Genomic DNA, 23,627 nt, shown 5'->3' with positions numbered 1-23,627 from the left:
GAGCATGTAGTTTGTGGTTCATTCATCAAGGCGCCGGACTTTTCTAAATGGACATTAATGAAGGTAATGCTGAACAACATCCAAACAAAGCCTTCACAGTGCTTGAATGTTTGAAATAGAATATTAATGAAAGTAGTGCAAAACAACATCCACTCTTTAATTTATCCGAATTACTAATTTAGTGCCGTTGTTTTTGGTTTTTGCCGTAACAAGTCATCTGGCGTCGGCCTGCGTTATCAGTATATCAACACTAGAATGAAGGGCCAACAGGAACTTGAATAGTCATGACCCCTGTTATTTGCGACAGTGCTGCAAACGCAGGTTGCTTCTTTCGGATTGCGAGTTGTACCTTCTGGATGCAGTTTTCGGGGAGTTGAATTGAAATCTGGCGTTGTACAAACGTTTGGGTTGATATTGATGCGAAGAATAAAAGACAGGTAAACTTTCACGCACACATGCCCCACACGCGTCTGATGCTAGAATCACCCAGTTGTCTGTCATCGAAGGTTAGAGGACGCGTTGTTTATCATCACGTGACACTGTTCGTCATTTGTCTCTTGAGGCTGTTCATCATTTGTCTCATCCGCACTCAAGATAAAATAAACGAAACTGCCATCATTTTCATGTTAGCATGTTGAATGACAAAGACAGAAAGGACGATCACCGATCGTGCTTGACCAGACTTTCACTTCTCAATATATTACTCCTTCATTTTCTCACACGCCAAAATGTTTGTCGTAAGAATCGACTAACGGGATCGGGTGGTCAGGCTCGCTGACTTGGTTGACACATGTCATCGTATCCCAGTTCCGTAGATCGATGCTCATGCTGTTGATCACTAGATTGTCTGGTCCAGACTCGATTATTTACAGACCGCCGCCATGTATCTGGAACATTGCTGGGTGCGGCGTAAAACAAACTTCACTCACTCACACGTCACAATTACAACAATGCGGAGATCTGCATCGAGCCTGGAGCAGTCAAAACAGTGACTGGCAGTGTGAGGTCAAACCGCGACCTCGGGACACGCCCACGTAGTCATCCATATCACCATTGGGTCCGTGACAGAGGGATCTATGCAAACTCGGAATCATCACGAAAACACAGCGAAACATATGCCCAAAGAAAAGGTTTTAGTATGTTTTCTGTTACTTGAGTTGAATATTGATATCAAATACATAAAATGCAAGGGGGTGAGACCCGTGAAGATCCGGGTTAGAACTGATCTTCAGTAACCCATGCTTGTCGTAAGAGGCGACTAACGGGATCGGGTGGTCAGGCTCGCTGACTTGGTTGACATGTCATCGTATCCCAATTGAGTAGACCGATATTTATGCGGTTGATCACTGCATTGTCTGGTTCAGGTTCGATTATTTACAGACGGCCGCCATATAGCCATCCTCGAGTGGAGATTTATCGGAACGTATACCCTGGAGATTATCGAGGATGCAATATATAGCTGGAATATTGCTGAGTGCGGCGTAAAACTAAACTCACTCACTCGCAAGAGGATGATAATTTTGAGAAAGTAATTTCCTACAAATATGTGCAACTTAAATTCCTGCATCTGATGTTATACAGAGGTATTCTCAATACAAAATCACAGACACTCCTACCCAACACCAGATGATATGAAATATTTTATATGGATATACACCTTCTTTATCAATATATGAGCGACGTTTTGGTATATATCTACTAACACCGTTATGAAGCAAGTGATGATAGTGATCACTTAACATTGCTTGATAACGGTGCTCGTAGCTACACCGAAACGTCGCTCATATTAATCATAAAGAGTGAGTGAGTTTAGTTTTACGCCGCACTCAGCAATATTCCAGCTATAGATGGCGGCGGTCTGTAAATAATCGAGTCTGGACCAGACAATCCGGTGATCAACAGCATGAGCAATGATAAAGAACTTGTATATTCATTGAAAATGCCTCGTTGTTCAAAACACCAACTTTTAAATGCCACTCAAAGAAGTTACATGAACATTATCTGACAATATACATTGAACATTTGAAACGATTCCCATTTCGAAATTATTGTCACGTAAGAGGTTTTACCAACAACTACTTACTCGTCCTTTCATTGCCTTGAAAATCGTTGAACTGGGATTCAAGAATACTATTTCTTGCTGTACAAGTTTAGTCTAAATTAAGTTTCCTCAACATTTTACATGTTATGTAGACGAGAAATGACATTGTCGTACAAGGAGACACGGTGAAGCCATGTGAGTGGTGAATACAAGCGTATATATGTAACTATAGGGCTGGGACGGGTCCAAAATTTCTACTCGGGTATCCCATCCCTATTACCCCCTACCCGGATACCCGTTATGTTCATTCCTGACATCAAATTTGCAAGAAATGGCAATATATATATATTCTTCAGCTTGTAGGCTCAATATTTTTAGTTTTTCAATATCTTAACCATGTATTGTATATATATTAAAAAGAAGTGACTTAAATTATGTGTAAATCTTCAAAGACAATGCAACCTTTTAATCATGAAAGAATAACATATTACATTGTTTAATTATTAGTCACATGATCATAACGGGTCCCGGTATTGAGATGGGTACCCGGGTCCAACTCATTACCCACCCGCCTTGGGTATCCGGGTTACCCGTCCCAGCCCTATATGTAACATGACATTGTTACACATAATTTCTCAGACACCTACATGATTTTGCGTAAGTAATACTTCACTGAATTTTGGTTTATCAATATGAGATCTGTCGTCCTCGATTTAAAATAAGAACATTTTTAAGTCGACATTTGCATGAATTTATATGTAGTCTTGACTAAAGAAAACATGGACATTATATACACTCTCGTTGTTCACTCGCCTTGTACGAATGTTTATACCGGATCTTTTATTGGAGCGACAATCCAACCGAAGGAACCAAGCTATATGTTGCTGATGGAGGTGGTTCACCGAGCATAAACGGACTGGGTCCATTTAACTGGACGGAGCTCAGAGTCGGTTACACTGTCGGTTAGTAGACAGGCGCCCAGTCAAAACATCGCCAAAATGTTGGCGGCGCGTATAAATGGCAGAGAACCAGCTGAAAGGCGCCCCCTGTGCAGTCGCATTCGGATTTCCTCGGCTCTCAGCGACGTTGTGATTGCGTTGCTCTAGTGTTAGGTTACAGGAAGTTCACCGAGGTTCTTTCGATTGTACCACACGCTTACAGCGCCATTTTGGAAATCAACTTGGCTCTAGTAAAAGTCGTTACAAACCCAACAAATACTAAGAAACCCTCAATTTTTCATCATGCAGAGAGACGAACCCGGGTAAGATACAATTCATGCGTCGTTTTATCAGTCTTACATTATGCTGTTTGCAGTGTTGTGGGCGAATTTATGTTTTCATGTCGTGTAAGTACATAGCCTACATTTGCAATAGGCATACAGTACAGGACTATGTTGCCGGGAACGATATAATTGACCGAGATTGTGATTGTCTGCATAGCATATCATAGTATATAGTAGAAGGTGAGGCGAAGGAACTCCCCCTAATGTGCTGTAGCACCTAAAGGGTTTAAGCAAGGTTTTTAGCTCTTTGTTCCAATAACCCACAAAATCGAACACCGATTGGCTAATGTCTTTTCTTCGCGTTCTTCTATATGACTTAGGATATTCAACCAAAACGTGACCACCATTAAATTCACAAGTCACCATTGGCAAATTACTTGGCCAGTTACTTCCTTGGTAGTTTCCCGCTCTCTCGTCACATGACCCTGAATAAACTGAAGCCATCAGCTTATTAGTTATTCAGTTGAGCTCATGCTAGCAATAGCACCATAAGGTGAATGTGCACCTCTAGATAATGAAGTAAATCTAGTCATATTATTTCATTGATTATCGTGTTTTGTCCTGTGAAATTAAAGACCTCTGCCTGAAGAGTAACAAACATTAGCATGATATGGTGAAATGGTCATACTTTCAAAAACAAAACTTTTAACTCAGAAAAGGTTATTGTAATTTTATGATAAGACTTCCGCCTGTATCCCCCCTAAATATTCAGGATGAGGAGAAATTTCTTTTGAGTGGCATTTATAGAAGTAAAGTATGTCTTTCAGTATGTTCAGATACAATATTAAAGAAACATGTTAAAACTCATCCTTATCAGATGAGGAATATATTCAGGTGATATGATTTGACTAGAATGAAATTTAAGGGGGGATACGGGCGGAAGTCTTTCCGTGGTTAAAGCGTTGACTTGTCACGCCGAAGACTCGGATTCGAATCTCCACATGGGTACAGTGTGTGAAGCCCATTTCTGGTGTCCCCCGCCGTGATGTTGCTGGAATATTGCTAAAAGCTGCATAAAACCAAACTCAGTCAGTAAGTCAGTTGTGACATGGGATATTGCTCATAAAATATCATGAGGATGACAGCGTTGTTTGAACAGCTTACCTCAGACTAGAGGTGGATGTATGCTTTCTGTTTACCTCAGACTAGAGGTCACTTTCCTACCCAGAGTTCCATGCGGCAAGCCAGCATAGTACCTCTGCCACAGGCCAGAAAAATGTGACGATTCGTCACATCTTGCAAATTGCAATGCAATGTCCATTCAGTATAATGTACAGATTTCTTTTACTCTTTTATTTTTGACGAGTCTACACATCTAACTAAACATCTTTAATAGAACGGTTTAGTTTCACTGAGAAAATATCCAAAGACATGTAAGACTATTTCAATTTGTGTAGCGATCCTTTGTTTACATAGGTTGTACGGCTCCACGTGCTGTCATCGAAGCTGATGGAGAGTCTCTTCTTATTATGAATATGCACGTTTGATTACAAACAAGAGAAAAGTCCGGTCACATGATATGCAAATTAGCCTGTGGCAGTGATGTTAAGTTATCGCTGTGCCAGAGTGTGACTAGAGGTGGATGTATGCTTAGGTGCTTCCTGTGTGACCCCCCCTGCATGAAAAACACAAACAACATAAAGAAAAATTGTTTGACTTGTCAGTGATAAAATACCTGATGAGACGTAATTATTAGTCTGCCATGCACATACGAAGGACAGTAGTTTAAATTGTTATATATAAGTATTTTAAACACATTAAGGACCGCCTTCGTGGTGTAGTGGTTAGAGCGTCCGCCCAGAGAGGGGAAGATCTAGGGTTTGATCCCAAGCAGCATCATACCAAAAGACGTTAATGAATGGTACTTTTTGGTCCATCTGGTGCTCTGCATTAATGGGTACACCAAGGACTGGTCTGTGTAATGTGTTTGAGTGTGGTGTTCATGCGTAACTGCAGCATGGTATCTAGGTGGATTGGAACCATAAACCAGCTTAAGTCTAGGCTTGTACAAGCAGCCACACATACACTCGCATGTGATTCACTATATTAGCGAAATATTCTTAAGTACGGCGCTAAACCCCATTTCACCTCACCCTCACCTAAACACATTAAAAGTACATGGATTGAGTAGTAGTGTAAATTGAACAACCACCTTGTCAACTACATTAATCCTATGTGCATCAAATATTTAGCAGTAAAACATGTTTGTTTTCTTTGCAGAAAAATCTTCATTGGGGGCTTGAGCTGGAACACTGATGCAGGTACACAACACAGTATATCAATAGCCATATAGTTTCACTATAAGCATGTGTACAGATAAATGATTTGAACATATGACAGGTTTCTGTTATCCTTGTCAAAAGAAATTTCTACACCGAGTACAACCTGGCTAAACGGTTTGGCTGCACAATCAAAATTTCTATTGCACCATAAAATAATGTCACTGGTAACAAAAATAACAAATACTTGTTTAGCAATTTTCAGAACAAGTCGGTATCAGATACGTTTAGAATCTGACCCCATAATGATGAATTATTCAATATTGCATTACCGTAAAAAAAAAAAAAAGTTTTTATAAATCGTATATGTTCATGATGTAAGAAGTCATGTGGAGAGAAACATCTTACTTCCAGTCACTTACTTCCCAATTAAGGCACACGATGACAGCTAAAAGATGTTTGAAGATTTATTGTTACCTGCACCGGCTTCCATTTCTTATTGAAGGTTACCTTCACCAGTGCAAGTTGTAAATAGTGAAATTGCACTATGTTTGTTCTGTGCGAAAACGTTTTCATTCGTGCAAGTTATCCAGTTAATTGTGTATGGGTTTTGCAACATTTGTGTATGTCCACCAAAATGTATACAGATCTGATGTCTGAGTACAGTAATGTTCCCACTTAAACATTGCGTAAGTGTTTTTGTTTTTGCTTATGTTTCTAGAGGCCTTGAAGTCATACTTCTGCGCTTTTGGAGAAGTGGTCGATTGTGTTGTTATGAAGAACCCACAGACTGGCAAGTCTCGTGGGTTTGGTTTTGTCACATTCAAGGACCCAAGTGTTCTTGATGTGGTACTACCAGAAAAACACAAAATCGATAACAGAATGGTAAGACTTTAAAAGAATTACTGTCTTTTTGCAAATGAATTATACACCAATTGTTAAATTTGTCCTTGTTCATGGTTAGAAACCATTTAGTTTTTTCCATTTTGTTCATGTTTATAAGCTGATCATTTTATCTTCCAAATGTCGTTTTGAAGAATATATTTGGCAAACTGACATCTGTATATTTTGATCCTTAATGGTGTTTCCTATACATGTAGAAGTGATTATATATGCGGCAATATGATTTCCTCACTGAGTTTTTAATGTAAGTATGTCTTTCTGATCATTTTGTCAGTACATGCTCTTCTTTCAGGTTGATGCTAAACCATGTAATGCCAAGCAGGGAGGAGGAGGTGGAGGCGGAGGAGGACGTGTATGTGTATTTATTACTTTTGAAATCAAACTATTTGTCATGTTTGTTAGTTAGACTTTAGTTATATACAGTCACCCCTCTCCATAACGGTCTTGGGGTCCATGGAACAGTCCCTCCTGGATTCCACGGCAAATTTAAGTAAATTATGCATCCTATTTTTCAAAATTCTATCAAAAAAATTTACAGTTAAAAACTTGGGGGGGAAAAACACACAAAATAATCCAATTTCAATCTTCATAAAGATCAATTTTGTGAACATAATTGCAGTGTCAAATTCAAATAATATTATTGTAAGGTGCTGAAGAAAATATTAACTCGTGAAAAAATCTTTATTTGTAAATATTGTTTTAATATTGTTATAACAAACGTCTCAGTTCGTTTTTGTGTAACCAATCATACTTCGTTTTGGTTGATGGTCAATCTTGATTCTACTTTCAAAATAAACAAATTCTGCAGCAGAAAAATGACCAAGTCTGCAGGTATTCTGCATGAAAATGTGTTTTCCGCAGACCAGACGTTTTTCTGCATTAAAAGGTAATTTCCACAATTTATTCTGCAATAATCGCAGAATCCAGGAGGGATTGATGGAAATTCCCTCCCCTATGCAATGCATTGGTGTTTATGTGGAGATCAAGATTACTGTGTGCATTTGTATTGTCAACTTAGCCGGAAATAGCCACAGTTGAGTTCTCACGGTACATGCCACTTTTATAGCTAAACACAAAATGTTTGCAATTAATTGTATAATATGACTTTCAATTAGTGTAGTCCTGGGGTCCATGGGTGACAAGGGGATAATCAGAATTTGATCGCTGAGAATAATGTGAAATCAATGGATTGTTTTGTCCAGACTCAGTTATTTACAGACCGTAAATGTAGCTAGAATAGTTGCTGAGTGCAATGTTAACAAACCAACAAAAAACTATTTGGCAATAAACTTTGAGAACACCAGTTTGTCTCTCTGAATTTGAGAACAGACCGCCATAAAACATCTGAAATATTGCTGATTGTAACTTAAAATGAAACTTATTTCAGACATAGTTTGTATTACCTGTGAACTATACCCAAGTTATAGATTTATCTTGCACCAAAGCAGGTATTTTTTTAATTTGAGTGATCATGTTTATGTCAGGGAGGACCAGGAGGACCATATGGCCGTGGAGGTGGCGGCGGAGGTCGTGGAGGTTATGGTGGACATGGGCATGGTGGAGGCGATAGTCGCGGTGGTATGCAAGGAAAAACAAACAAGATCTTTCTTGGTGGTATTCCAAATGAAGCTAATGAAGACAGCCTTAGAAACTACTTCAGTCAGTTTGGAGGTGTAAGTATTGTGTGATTGTGATGTTGGTTAAACATGTTAACGTCTGTCAGTGTTCATAATGACCACTGATACATTTGACGAAAAATTTGGTAAAACATGAAATATATGTTTGCAAGTTTTGTGTGTTTTTCATCTCTAGATGGGCTTGAGTTACTGTCCACTAAGTCATAAACTGTTTAAAACAAAAGTGTTTGTATCCACCCTTCGATGTAATAACACATATATATTTTTGTTTCATTACGAACACTACTGTTTTGTTTCACAAAGAAGTTTGAAGAAAGAGATTAGTACTGTTGAAGTGCTCTTTCTGTCTTTATGGACTGCACCTTTAAAGCTTTCAACACCATTCAGTGATAAAATTCTATATATGAGAGTCCTGGCCCTAGTGTTATAGTTTTCAAGAGTCGTTAGATTCAAATTACATAGGGGCTAACCCCAAGGACCCCTTATACCCCTCTTAATCACTGCTAATACAACTGTGCACTTAGAATATTAGCATAACAGTCCTGCATTAGCCCCACAGCCTGAGTGTATTTAACTTCCCTCTGGTCTAATGAGATCAGTTTATGTTGGTTTGTGAAGATTCTAATATACTCCAAATATTATAGAAAGACGCATGGTGAGGCTTGTCAGACTGCAATAACAATTCAGTTGTTGGGCACATTTTACCCAGATTTTAGACAGTAGACAACTTATGACACGCTGAAATGTCTTTCTTTCTCAAGAAAGAAAGGTTGGATTTTGTTTGTGTTACCTAACTACTCCCACAGATTTTGATGCATGAAATACACCAAATGATATGGAAGTCTGAACGAATACTCCTCTCTCACTGTTATAGGTGACAGATGTGACGATAATGTATGATCAAGAAAAAGGCCGTTCTCGAGGTAAGATTACTGAACTGTTAGAGAAGATGTAACTAAACCCTCTTACTGTTTTTTAAAAACTAATTAGATATGTTTGTTGGAAAATATTATGAACGATGTACTGTCTCAGTGTATAGAAAAACATCATGAAATAAGTAAATTTAGTTAAGTATAATGATTTAGTTAAATATATTTTATATATACATATCAAGACCTGGTGCTTATACCATGTTATATTTGATCTCTGACATAATGAACCTGACACATGAAATGTAATTTAGGCAACGTAAACACATAAAATACATGCTAAATTCTGAATAACTTTAATCATGGATGTTTGGTACTTAAAATAATTAGTCAAGTTTACATATTGAGCAGCTGTACGCATAACTCCTACCTGTTTCAGTTGTAACTTGAACTCTTAATGTTGTGTTTAGTCTTCTGCATCGAGTAATATTTTTGTTTTACATGGTATTTAGTCCTGAAAACCCTAGTCATATTACCTTACCAAAGTCATTATTGTATGTGCGATACACTTTCATTAAAGAAGTATGAGCATAGATACTGATTTCATTGTGAAATTAGCAGTTTCTGTTCTGTTGATGTGTACTTGTCAAGTCCTTGTTGATGTAGTGACAATAACTACTATGAAAACATACACAGTACAGTAATCATTATGGCTGTACACTAATCATTATGGCTGAACTGATATATTCGGTAAAACGGTTACCTGATTTTGTGGTTTGAGTATTATTGATGCAATTTAGACTTGTGAATAATTTGATCGGTTAGTTAGAGAATTAGTCTACAGTGCAGTTGAATCGTTATAATTCTAAGTTTATCTTGCTCTACAAACGTTCAATATGGGTCTGATATTTTATGTTAGTATTGCATTGATTATGTTTATGATAATTTATTAGATAAAATTAAATGATATTCTTCTTAGAATGTCTTTTCCATCATGTGCTATAAAAACTGAATTTATCATGTACTTCAATTCTGTATTTAGACATTTCAGCTATCTTGTGGTATTTCATCTGAAGAACGAAGATTTGTCAGGCTTACATAATGTCATTCAAAATATCAGGAACTATGCTCCAATTTTCCCCATTTTCTCATGATGAATCCTACCATTGGATAATTGGTTGGATTTACTTTATTAATTCCATATATATATTTTTAAATTCATGAAGAAATGAGTGCCTGATTTTTTGTCATTATGTGAGCCTGGAAGTGAGATTAAAATGAGTCAACTTTAGGTTGGTTCTTGGATCTTGTTCGTGGCAGTCCAGATATGTTTCGGGGGAGAAGAGAGAACTTTACATTATTTCAAATGGGATCTTCATGTTCATACCCTCAAAGGCCATTTTAAGTATATATTGTGATTAGTACAATACAGAAAAGGGGTATTGCCTGTCATGGTTATTTTGCTGCCACAGCACTTGATCCAAGATTGACCATGACTTGCGTTTGTTCCATGGTTCTCAATCCTGTCACTGCATGTTGCAATGACACAAACCTATCAGTTACTTGTGCACTGTCACCGTAAAGCAATTGGAGATTCAATGGGTAAAACAGAAGTCACTGACTCATGAAAACATTTTATACTTCACTATGTTTTTCATAATACCACAATAAGCACATCACCAGTACCACTGGATTTTCAAAATAGCTCTTTGGTGTGGTGTTCATGTCACACACGGCAGATAACAGAATTTCTATGTTAAGATGTATTAAATCACTGAGTTTCGTGTGCAAATTTTTAAAAATTCCATGAGTTCTCATGAGTGATTGACTTTCAGCATGTTCAGTGGGTAAAACAAGTTTTGATCCAACAAGTGACTGAAGCGTTCCTTACAGAAGACATGCAGTAATAGCTCAAATGTAATAGTTCTGTTACAGTTGATTAAGGGGAATATCACCTGTTTATTCATGAGTGAGTTAATAGTGAGCTTTCTTCTTGACATTTCTCAGTCAGTGACAAAGTCAGCGCAGTGGGCAATTACAGACCCTCAAAAATGTTTCCTTGTAGTTCACTGTGGGCGATAAGTGAATATGCTCATGGTACACTTTATTCCATGCATTTGATTTGACCTTTTGTGTGAAAAAGTATCACAAACATGCAGTCATATTTGTTAGATTTTTATACTGAATGTGATCAGAAGAAATCTGGGTTCATGGTTAGGTAATATTGAGAAATATGAGAATAACAAAACTGCTGCCATGGATCAAGGAACAATGCCCTGTCAAAAGATTTCAATAAAGTGGATTGTTTCTGAAATGTGTTTGTTGTTTCTATGCAAGATTTATTATGTGAATGTGTACAAATGTATGTTCTAAAATATCTAGTTAATGTTGAGGTGAATGCCAATAATCAAGTCTGAATGGTGCATTTCTCCTCAGAGAAAATGAAATTGCTAATTGGTCGCATTTTGTTAAATATTTTGGTAGTTAACAGGAATATGTTTGACTAACATTGTACACATACACAAAGACAAACTTTTGTTGGCAATGGAGGAGAAACATCACTAATCAGTACACTTTTGTGTCACTCACTGTCTTATAAAGTTTTGCTCATTTGTCCTTAAAAAAGAACAGCTATTTGAAACTATTTGAAAAAATTAAAACAAAAATCTGAAGTGGAAAATGTTTCAAATGTGAAGACCATCATTCTCATCTGAAGTCATGTCATGCTTTGCTGCTATTTTGGATCCATATGCTGTTGGTTAGTTGAAGAATTGATGTATTGCTCATGCCACTGTTATTGCCTGGTGTCACATCAAGAGTTTGTCAAGAAAGTCATTGTTGATAAGATTGTCGTAACCATTACTTCCCCCTTCCTTTTAGGTGAAGATGCTGGTGAAGTTTGTGAATGTTTATATGCATATGATGAACCTGCTTATTATTGTCTTGCTGTTACTATTAACTAGGCTTTGGGTTTTTGACATTCGAGAGAGAAGACAGCGTTGAATTGGTGTGTGGAGATCAATTTCATATTGTGGACGGGAAGAAGGTTATTTCTTATTTACACAACACTATAAAATTGAATTATTGATTATTAATTTAATGAACACATATAAGGATATTATCCATGTTCAGTATTGTTTTAATAGTTACTTGTGAATATTTTCCTGTTTCTTTAGTGAATGTGCATAAAAAATATTAGACATTTAAACACTGGAAACAAGACTGTATATATCCCCTTAAATATTTGATATTTTAACCAAATGGGGATTTTAGGTGATTCAACTTTGGAAGAGATGTACTGCTTGGTTTAGTTTAGATTATAGACTTTAGTTTATTTCCCTGACCTAAAATATGATATACATGTGTGTCATGATGGACTGGTGCATGTTGAACTGTTGATTCAATCAAGGTGAACAGTGTGGATTGTTCACTTAATTACTTAGCATGATTACCTTGGTGTATTTATTGCCACCATGAGATGTGAATAGATTATAAACTACAGCTAATATTAGTTCTGGTTTAGATCTTTAAAATCAGTTATGTAAATTTGGTTATTTAGTGCAGGTAATTTAGGTGAAATGTGTTATTGTAGAAGCCATTTATATATATAATACAGCAGTCCTAATGTATAATTGGGACATACTTTTACCAGCTTTGGTAAATGGTGAATACAAATGCATGTTTACTATTGTCTCGGCAATATCTTAATCATGTTAAGTCCAGGTGATCAAATTGTTGCGCTTAGACTGTGGGCTTTGCTGGTTATTTAGTTTAGTGGCACAGGTTGTCCAGTGGACTAATGCAGAACAATTTGTGCAAAGTTGCCTCCCTTCGCTACCAGTATCTGCTGGTCACACATTCACACTGATTATGATCTTTAGTTTGTACCACCATCTGTGTTGTCATGGAGATCACCGAAGTGGTACATGTCTATGACCTGAGTCGTATAACTAAGGTACTTTATGTTCAGACCAAGTTAAAGATATTGTCAACTTGTGGTTCAAAAATACATTCAAATGAGGAAATATTAGGGAACTGGTTGTTGTAAGTATATGTGCCGACATGATTTCTTCCACAAACTGTATTTCAAATCATTAAGTGTGTTTAAATTGTAAAGTAGGTATGCATTCGAGGAAACGGGGAAAGCAGTCAACGTTCTTAAAATACTGTCAACTTTACATAATACTTCATATTCATAATAAATGTCAAATGTTCTACAGTGGACCATAGATTTTGAATTTGTCTGATATTTGAGACACTTATTTAGGTTAGCACTTGTCTTATAAAACTTGTCAAGATTTCTCCAAAGCATGATAATGTGAAATCAGTAAAACCTGTCAAGATATGTAAATATTAAATAGAGATATGGTCAGGATCAAGGTTACAGCTAGTGCATCTCTTCCGGATGAACAAATATGTATTAGATTTGTGTTCTCTACAGTTAACAAAAGTTGTTGTTTGTTATGCTAACATGTTTGCTTATGAAGTTATTTGATCCAATTTCGATAGTGCCTGTTTGCTGTGCTAAGTTACATGTTGTGCAAATATCTGACATTGGGGCTATGTAGCAAATACATTTAGAAAAAAGGATCTCTTAAAATACGTCTTTTAGGAAATATTTTCAGCTTGACAGCTACCAACCCTTTCACATTGCATTATGATTAGATTACCAATCTGACATACAATAGTGAGTATGTATACCTGTATCTTTTCATTCTGATAATGGTTGAAGAAAATGATTTCATGTCTGAGGGGTGTAGGGTGCAGGACATGCTCTTCTTTGCTGCATGTGAAGTAACAAATGGAAGCCACTGTGGTGCTTGGTGCACATATCAGACTTAAAGCTCATCATTTCACTGTATTTAAATATCCTGATTTGTATGTGTATCGCCTTAATGTTCACAGGTAGTAAAAATAACGAAAATGGATGTTATGTTATGTTCGTGAATGTTATCTATATTCACAGATAGTAATAATGGATACTCTCAAAAGTTATCTCTATTAGGTTATTTTCCCCAGGCAATGTGGTTACTATACCTTTAATATACCTTTTTATAATGCAATATTACAAGATGTTATTTTACAGAGAAGACTTGTAATATTGTGTTATGTCTGTGAGACGGGTGTATGTTTTGACTAATTCCAACTGTTTAATGGTGAAAGCTTCCCAACTGAATGTATGTGTTGTGTCCCAGGTGTAGTAATGTTGGTTATGGTGGGCAGGGATGAGAATTCTCTATTGATGGTACTTTCTAAAATATTCCATTCATTAAATTCATATAAATTCTTCTCTGACCACATCTTCGGCTTGTAGTAATTATGTATTTGAGGTTACTGTTACTTAAAGGCCATGATTGACTCATTCTCATCCCTGAATGATCTGTATTGGTGTGTTAGTGTTGGCAGGGACATTCTGATAATGGAGAGTTGTCTCAACTCAAGTTAGTTCCTTTATGAGTTTGAAAGAATATGATGAAGTTATCGTCGTAAAAGTAGGCTTTTATGTACTGAAAGGGTTGGAAGCTTTCTGTAGCCCTTTTGTCAAGATATTTAGTTGACAGTTAGCAGCTAGTTGAAAAAAACTGTGTTAATTAGGTAGTTTAAGGAACAGATATTGATATACTTAAAGCTTATCGCCATGCCATTCACAATCATTTGGTAATTTCAAGTTGTACACTGAACCTTATCTTAAATAAGTCGTTGTTGTTTCATTAGTTAGATTAAAGATCGTATTACATCACCTTTGTTTACTGTAGCTGTATTGACTGTACCATCTTTTTCCTCCTACAATAGATTGAATGTAAACGTGCAGAACCTCGTCAGGGTCGTGATGGTGGTGGTGGAGGAGGAGGAAGGGGGCGTGGACGTGGTCCACCTGGACTTATGATGGGGGGAGGTCCACATGGACAGGGCCCTCCTCAGTTTGCACCTCCCCAGGGACCTGATAGCTGGGGACAGGGAGGAAACAACTTTCCACCCCAAGGAGGTCCTCCAGGGGGCCCACCTGGCTACGGATCTAATGGGCAAGGTTATGGGGGTGGCTATCAAGGCTATCAACAACAAGGTGGTGGATATCAAGGACAGCAAGGTAAGTTTCCTTTCACACACGCACAGATCTTGTCGGGCCGTGCTTGGCAAAAATGTTTTTTGACAAAGTTTTGTAATTGCTCTCAAAACATTAACTAGACAATAGATTGTTGTTTTATTAGATAAATTGAGATCAAATATATTCCCAGAGCTCAAGATGCAAAGCCTTTTTGTGTACAATAGTAAGGAATATTTTTATGAATTGTTGGCACCTTCATACCAAAATGTAAAACAGCTGTTTCACTTTCAAGTGTATTGAACTTGTAAAGCTTTGTACAAAAACTGTTGGACATTAATTGTTTGTTAATGTTTATGTACAAGTTAAGACATTAATTAGATATGCAAAAAGAAATTTAACTGGAGAAAGGCTTCTCTTGAGCTTTGGAATGTGATCAGAACAGATTTTTACTTGCTATACTGCTGTGTTTACAACATGCTTTTATAAGTTCAGTTGATTTTTGTCAACTTTTGCTTTGCATAAGTTAATGTGAACCTGGTTCTTGATGATTTCAGTGGCATGGCCTATGACTGGTATGTTTTGTAGTAACCGTTAGTTATTGCACAAAGAATACCCAATGTAGCCTCTTGTGACACATTTCCATATATATGTATATTTGTTCATTTATAAAGATTTCTGAAAGAATGTCCAAAATCTATTTCCAAATGCGACCATATCATGTGGATGTTGTCACTGTTGTTGAAGAAGCATCATTGAGGACCAGATACTGCTTAGTTTCCTCCTAGGTATTCAAGTGTAGGGTTGTCATGACACTCCTCGCTGTTGGCTACATTCATGTGCTTGTCGCCCTACAGTCAGCAGTGAAAAAGGGTTTGTCTATACCATTAAATAAGTCAGAAGTCTTACTCAAAATTCATGCTATCAGACCTCTGTTGAGTATGCTGCTGTGACCTTTTATCAGAAAATCTATTAACAATACATGAGACATGGCTTTTTCTGGGCACAAGTATTGTTTGTATCACCAGCACATGACAACTCTTCTGTGTTGGATTGAATATTCATTAACAATGGTAGTTTGTTCATTCACAGGATGTTTAAGTTAAATTCCTTCATATTATGGACCAAACATTACCCTTTAGATCTTTGGCTAAACAATATTATGCTTCTTTCATATATTCATTTGTGATTCCATCTCAACTTGCTAATGACGGAGGGAACCTGGGTTATGCATAAGACAGTGTTCAAAAATCATGGGTTCATGTTGTATCAGTAATCTGTAAGTTAAGAATCAACTGGTCTGGGTGCTTTAAAATGTAGATTACTAAGTTCAGATTTTGTAACCATAATGTTTGTGTCCCCCTTTGAATTTTGAACACTGTTTCGATAATAATCACTTATTATGTATAGTTACATTAGTTGAATGATTTATTTGTGCATTTCGTTTACGCCGCTCATGCCTATATGTATGCAAGCATCGATACACTTCTGTAGAAAAGGCTTTAAAATAATAATTCACATTGATCTGAAATGTTTCCTCATGGTTTTCAAGCACCTTGCTTTGAGAGTGATGCTTTGCAAAATTGCAGTGTTCAAGAAGAACATGAAATGATATACAATGTAGTGGTTTTATTTTATCAGAATGGTTTCTCACTTCAGATGGCATTGGTGATTTTCCATCCTATTCTGACATTTGTTTGTGCAAGGAAATGTCTTTGACCACATCTTCTCAACTTTCTGGTAACTGTTATATGCAGTTCAGTGTTACCACTGATAGGAACTGTTTCACACAATTATCTTAGGGAAGAAATTTCATATTTCTTTTTTTTTCTGTTTTTGATTTTCTTGAAATAGTTCAAATGTCATGGATGGACAGTCATGTCATTGGAAGAAGGCATTAAATGAAATGCATAACTTGAACAGAGCTGCTTAAATTGTAACTTAAGCAGTTTTGTAGCTAAAAGTATTTTAGTGGTTCTTTTTTACTTTTGAGCATGAAGTTTCTGGTACATCATGTTTAGGGGTTCAACAATGCAAGTTCCAATACAATGCATTCATTAGTTCATTTGTAGGTTATGTATTTTACTTGGTAGTATGCTTAGAATTACGGGAAATATTTCCTGAATGAGGAACATTTCCACAATCAATATCAGAAATAGGTTATCGTCATGATATCCTGTGATTGTTTTGGCATCACAGGCTATATTACTTTCTCTTTTGAGCATTGCATTGACTATTGTTACTCCCCTGATCATGCTACATTGTTATGTGTTAAGTAACATTGTTAGAAATCCAATGTTCTACATTAAGGAGGGTTGGTTCAGTATACTTAATGTTTATTAGTTACTGATTTCTAAGTAATTAAGCTTTTGTGAGCGTTCTACTGTTGGTAATCTAATAATTTATTCAATTACATTTACTTGATTTTTTTCGACAGTCCAGTTTGTGCTCTGGAGATGACTCTGAGTCTTTTGATGTGCTTTTGTATCCTCTCCCTGTAAATCAGTGGATTCCTGAACTGGTTTCATTTTAGTGGCATGTTCCAAAGTAGAACTAGTCACATGAATGAAGTGTTTTAAGATCGTGGAAAGGACCATTTACAGAAAACATTGATTGGGTGTCCCAGCATTTGACTTGCTTTACCTGGGAATGGGTGAAAACTGACATTGTTGATCTAATACTAAGTTGACATGTATATATCAATGTCAAGGACAACAATGTTAAGGACAGTACTTGTTGATTTTGATTCCTATTTGACTAGTTAACCATTATGGTGGGACCCATATTGTTTCAAGGGTCAGTGATTTGGACCACAATAATGGATTTGAAATTCTTGGACCATAATATCATTCTTTTGTCATTGTGTAAAACAGCTTAACTGAAGCAACATAACTGTTACATCTTCACTGAATACATCTGGGTCAAAATTGAGCCTGTCAGAATTATATGGTCTGTTTCCAACGGTCATTTAGGAGTATAGTATTAGAAATGGTATTAGAATTATGACAGTGCTTCAGTAAAGGTTTCAGAGGTTATGCCGAAAATGCTTTTGCATTGATTTTGGTGTGAGATCACTAGTTAATAACTAAGTATATCACTTCTCATAAACTGCATCAAAGTGATTCCCAAAATGGGTAACAAGCAGACTTTTCTTTATATCTTGGTCACTTTTTTTTTCTGTGCGCCAAATACTTTTTAAGTACATTTGAAATAAGTTATGGCCAGTTGAGCACATTTATTGCCTTGACATGTTTTCATATATTTTTGATGAAGTCAGTGCATGCTTGACAATTAAGATATTTGCCACATTGCACAAGCTATTATTATCATGAACCATATGAAGAACTACCTTTTCTTTTAGTTTGTTATACATTCTTTGCCATTTAGATGAATGTTCATTGTCAGTAGTGTGAATTTATTGTTTGTCTGGTGAGAGAGTTAGCATGGATAGTGTCGTCTACATCAGTCCTGTGTGTTTACAAAGGTCTGTATTTGTAGCCTAATCTGTTTTCCAGGTGGTTATGGAGCCACACCGCCAGCTCCAGGCCAGGGTGCTCCTGGGGCCACCCAGTCCCCTACCCCTGGGGCGGCACCTGCTGCACCTCCACCTTACAATCAGTGGGCTTCCCCTCCCCCCCGGGGCAGCAGCCCCCTCCACAACAGCCACCACCGCAGGCACCACCACCACAGCAGCAGCAACAGCAACCCCAGCCCCCTACCCCGGCCCCAGGCTATACAGGTTACCCGCCTCAGGCTCCTGGGGGGCCAAGTTACGGTGGTGTACCCACCAGTCCCACTCAGGCCCCACCCCCCAGACAGCCTGGGGCACCACCAGCTCAGCAGACATATGCAGACTTCAGTGAGTGGTAGTTAATATACAGTGAATCAAGGAGAAATAAACTCGATATTTTGGAATGCAAGATAAATCTGACATAGCATGATGTCAGTATTTTCCATTCAGATAAAAGCATTGTCTTTTTAGGTTGTTTTTTTTTATTTGCCCTACCACTTACTCAAATTTGTTCACTCAACTGATCAGTTGACCAGTTGAGTCTGTTGGATCATGCATATCGTCCTCAGTTAAAGCATTGACTCAAATAATAAAGGTCATATCTTGCTGATCAGGACCCTGTTTCACAAAACAGTCTTGAAGCTAACATTATAACTCCCATACTTAAACATAAACATGATAGCTCTTACACTGAGATTATTTTGTGAAACACGGTCCAGGGCCCTGTTCCACGAACAGACTTACCTGTGAAAACTAGCAGAGAGTATCCGACAAAACAGACCTTAGAATGCATTGTATCTATTAAAAACCACATTTTCAATGGAGACTGCATATTTGTTTGTTGCAGTTGCCTGATTTAGTATTTGTTTCAATTGAAAATTTAGCAGGTTTTTCTATCACACTTCAGTTTGATTGTGTTTTGATGGCTGTTGTGATTTAAAGTGTGTTCATATTCCATTGGCTGGTTGCTCTCTGCTGTTGTACGCCCCATACTTTATGATACTACAATGGTCATAGTGTGGAGCAGAGCCCCAGATAGTGTTTGATCAGCACCAATAAAGTAGCAGAGATATTTAGATAAAACAGAAACCTACTGCTCTTAAAATAAACATGCCAATGTTTCTAAGGCATGTACTAGTTTGTTTATTTGGTTTTGAATTGATAGTGCACCTTATTTCATTAAATTCTGCATTAAAGCACCCACCAATACATGCCTCCCACTGCCCTCTAGCTCAATAGTTTGTCTCATGGTTCTGTTTCTTATTTGTGGATGCTTATGTTTGGGCAAGGAAAGTGATCCAATAACTGAGACAGTCAATTGCTAGATACTGGGTTTGTTGTAGAGGAGGCGGGTTCCCTTTGGAAGATTAAACCTTAAAAGCATGTGTTTTTACTTGCCACTGACATATCGTGGTACAACGTATGTGCATTCACATAGAAATCTAGTATGACATGAAATGTATTGCCAGTTCATACAATTTATCATTTAATAATTTAGACTATTAATATTTCAAAGTATAAAGATTCCACTTGAGCACAGTCTCATTGCTTTGGTATTTCTGCTGTTTACTTTCCATTGTTGATTTAGTTAATGGATAATGACACCAGACTGACAGTAGGTAAGTCAGGTGCTTGCAAGGTTTTTAGATTGTTCAAACAGTACTGAATATTTAGTTAATCATTTGATTGAATTACTCAAGGTCTGCTTTGATAAGACAAAACAAACATCACTGACATGTAATTGTAAACAGTTTAATACTCAATTAAGTTTGAACTTAGAATGAATATATACTAAAAAATATGTCAGACCAATCAATGTACCTTAACAACCAGACCTTGAGAATTATCAATATCTGTGGTACTTCTATATATGTTATGGTACCTACATTTAAAAAGATTTAATCATTTAGTGTTTGTATCATTAATAATGATAAATAATCATAATTGATCATACAAATACAAATAAAGGGGTAAGGAATACCTTGGCTTTAGCACAGTCCATGCCCAGTACCAGTAATTAGATACTTATCAGTACATTAAGTTAGACTGTCATTATTAGTTCATGTTTACAGAGTTTCTTAGCTTATCCAGTGACACTGACTCAAATATGTTATCTTCTTTCTTGTATTCTTAAATATTATGATTTTAAAGTAATTGGGTGTTTTGGTTGACCAGTTGCTTCATGAATTCATTGACCTATTGATTTTGTGTAAAAACAAACATTCTGCCCCAAACTTTGTTTCAGTATATAGCTATTGAAGTTCATAACAGAATCGTGTTCTGCTCTAACCAGGTGTTTTTGTAACGGTTTAAAAAGTACTTTTGGTATCAGCATACAAATGTCATTGATAAGTTGGATGTTTCTGTCATTTGAGTTCTTAGTTTCTGGAAGTGACAAAACTGATGTTTCAGTAGATAGTGGTGGATGTGTTCTGCCTTTCTGGCCATCACCATTTATGGTAACAGAATTAGGGAAATTGTTTGAAACATATGCAAAAGTGCTCAGAAAATATATTTTCTGCTCTTATAAATTTTCAATTACATTTACTCAGATTGTTGAAAACCTTTGAGTGTAATTTTGCTTCTTACTCTTATTAATATAAACTAAGGTGTAAAGTACTGCCCTTGTATGTTATAGCAGTTTAAGTTTCTGTATTATAGTTTCTTTTGTTTTCTAACTAGAAATATTAAGTGATGGGTTGATGCACAAATAGTTGGTCTTGTTTCGGCCCACATATTATTTTTATCAAATGTTAGTTAGTGTTAGATTATTTTAGTGTCATCTGCTTGGATTTAGTCTTGTTTCGGTCATTTTATTAGAATATTTTAGATTTCACATTAAGAGAACTGTTAGTATGAATACTTTAGTTATTAGTAAAGTACTTTGTGCAAATTAATGTGATCAGTTCAGTTTTTCAATTCATTACCTTTTCCTTCTTTGTAGTAGAAGCATTTCTTGCCTGCAAGCTTTAGAAATTCTCATCACATGAAAATGTTTTGAAAAATTGATCTGATCCCACACTCACTATAATTACAATTTTTTGTTTTGCTAATGACTTTTCTTTTCCAAACAAACTGATCTTGAGAAAATTGCCTAATGTGTATCATTTTCCTGCTTACAGACCAAGCTGCTCCAGTGCCCGCTGTAGCACAAAGTTACCAAGGTTACGGTGGTGCCTATAGCAACGGTCAAGCACAAGCTGCCCCTGTAGTAGATCCATATGCTCAACAGACTCAACAGTCACCAGGTATGTTGCTACTCTGAACTGTTTACTCATCTCTAATGTCTCTTTAATTTTATACATGATTCTGCTTGGATAATGTCACAATTATGTAGTGATCTATGAAAACATAACTGAATTCTATATATATATATATTGGTGGTGCACCTTTTTTCATGACAGATAATCGAGCATTTACACTTTGTTTTTATAGCCATGGGACAGTATGCTCAAGATGCTAGCAATTATGGCCCCAGTCGAACGTATGGACAGACAGCAACAGCAGGTGCCCCTGCTGGTGGAGCATACAGTCAACTGGCTTCATATGCTCAGCCCACAGGTCAAGGTAGTGACATGTCTCTTATTTCAATATGGTCCTAATATTAGAACCTAATGTATAATAGTTAACACCATAATGGTTAAGATAAACTGGGTATTGTCATGTATATTAAACCACATGAACTTTTGATCATGCTGAATTAGTTTTCTTGCCTGTGGACATTGAGGAGTCGACCACTGATTCATCAACCCATACTTTTTGTGAACGTGTAATTCTTTAAACATTACTATTACATTTTCAGCCGCAGTGTACAGTGACCCAAGTGGCTATGGAGCTGCTGGAGCAGCTGCCTCACAGCAAGTGGCATATGGAAGCCCACCAGATCCTCAGCAGGCAAGCTATGCTGGCTATGGTGCTCAAAGGCAGTCTGCAGGCAGTCAGCAAGCATATCACCCATATCGACGATAAACATCAGGCTGCCTTATTAATCATAATGTGTGGGAGAGAGTGAGGACTGACAACAAGCAATTTTAGTATTTCTCACTTCAGGAGCATTTCATCCATCATAGCATCCATGATGTTTTAATTAATTGTACTATCTTGGAGTTGTCAAAATTGAGTTGTAAATTATTTGTGAATTTAATATACCCTAAGAACTTGAATCATGTTTATAGTTGAGGTATGTTCCAGCGTAAGAAAAGATTTACTGAGAAAGACTGTGCCAAATCATTCATTTCATCTCAGTTTGCTGTCCGTACTGAAAAGAATTTTCAATGAGGACTTGTTTCATTTTTGGCATTTGTAAGTTTGTCTGATGTGCAGGATTATTATTATGTACCATCTTCTTGAGTAAAATGTGTTGCTATTGTTTGATGTGACTCAACTATTTACACATGTCAAGAGATAGTAAGGTGGCCAAGCCACAATCTTTTTATTTAGGATCTGTCTCCCAGTTTTGGCTCTTTTGAATCTGTCAGTCTTGTTGATAAGTTTAACACAAATATTTCACAAATTTTATCAAAATACATCATTGAGCAGAAACTGTTGAGCATATCTATTTGTGACAATTTCAGGTTTTGTTTTTTGTACATAGTCATACCATTGCTCATCGATCTGCTAAATAAACATTTTATTGTCATGAATCTGTTTTGTTTTCTTGTGTGAAGTGTATTTTGTGTTTCATAGGCTATGTGACAACTACCGTAAAGTAGCAGTTGTGAACAAGCTTAGTTCTAGCATCCATGAAACTAAAACTTTCAGTGAATGTTGCCTGCCAATGTTAAGTGGTCTTGACACTACAGACTGTTGTGCAATGTTTTGGTCTAAGTTGGGGCAGTTATAAGGCTTACAGCTAGTTTAGAAGTTTGTGGGGGTGTAATTGCTGGAGAAGGCATCTAAATTCGACAAATATGGTACATGTATCATGCAAGTCAATTTCACAAGAGTTATTCGAAAGAAAGCTATATTTAATAGCCATGAGTATTGAAAGGATTCCTTAAAGATTTAGGATTGGTCACGATCATTTACTGGAGCAAGGCACTTGCATGTATGGCAAGCATTTTCAAACAATGAGATTGATGGGGTTGCCATGCACACATGGGTGCAATGAGTAAAGCCCAGT

The 23,627-nt window shown here is 36.8% G+C and overlaps 1 protein-coding gene across 4 annotated transcripts; it reads left to right on the top strand.

Moving 5' to 3' along the window:
- Positions 1–3,123: 3,123 nt before the first annotated feature.
- Positions 3,124–23,148, top strand: LOC124282449 (heterogeneous nuclear ribonucleoprotein A/B-like). Of its 4 annotated transcripts, none has more exons than XR_006900156.1 (12): positions 3,124–3,302; positions 5,544–5,584; positions 6,264–6,427; positions 6,738–6,797; positions 7,930–8,118; positions 8,957–9,005; positions 11,915–11,997; positions 14,745–15,039; positions 15,552–15,569; positions 18,510–18,853; positions 21,628–21,753; positions 21,941–22,072. XR_006900156.1 is itself a non-coding variant. In XM_046718434.1 (12 exons), exons 1-12 carry the CDS (start codon positions 3,283–3,285, stop codon positions 22,472–22,474), a joined length of 1,344 nt encoding a protein of 447 aa, XP_046574390.1. In that variant the 5' UTR covers positions 3,144–3,282; the 3' UTR covers positions 22,475–23,148. The 4 variants fall into 4 exon arrangements, 2 of the variants coding, with proteins under 2 accessions (XP_046574390.1, XP_046574391.1); XM_046718434.1 differs by lacking the exon at positions 18,510–18,853 and adding an exon at positions 22,308–23,148 and having other exon boundaries at positions 3,144–3,302; XR_006900157.1 differs by lacking the exon at positions 15,552–15,569 and having other exon boundaries at positions 3,125–3,302.
- The last annotated feature ends 479 nt before the right edge of the window (positions 23,149–23,627 follow it).

Source organism: Haliotis rubra, unplaced genomic scaffold, assembly GCF_003918875.1.
Source record: "Haliotis rubra isolate DU_JTF1 unplaced genomic scaffold, ASM391887v1 Scf3, whole genome shotgun sequence".
Classification (NCBI taxonomy): Eukaryota; Metazoa; Mollusca; class Gastropoda; order Lepetellida; family Haliotidae; genus Haliotis; species Haliotis rubra.
Note: the sequence above shows the minus strand (reverse complement) of the source record. Positions and strands in the feature narration are given on the sequence as shown.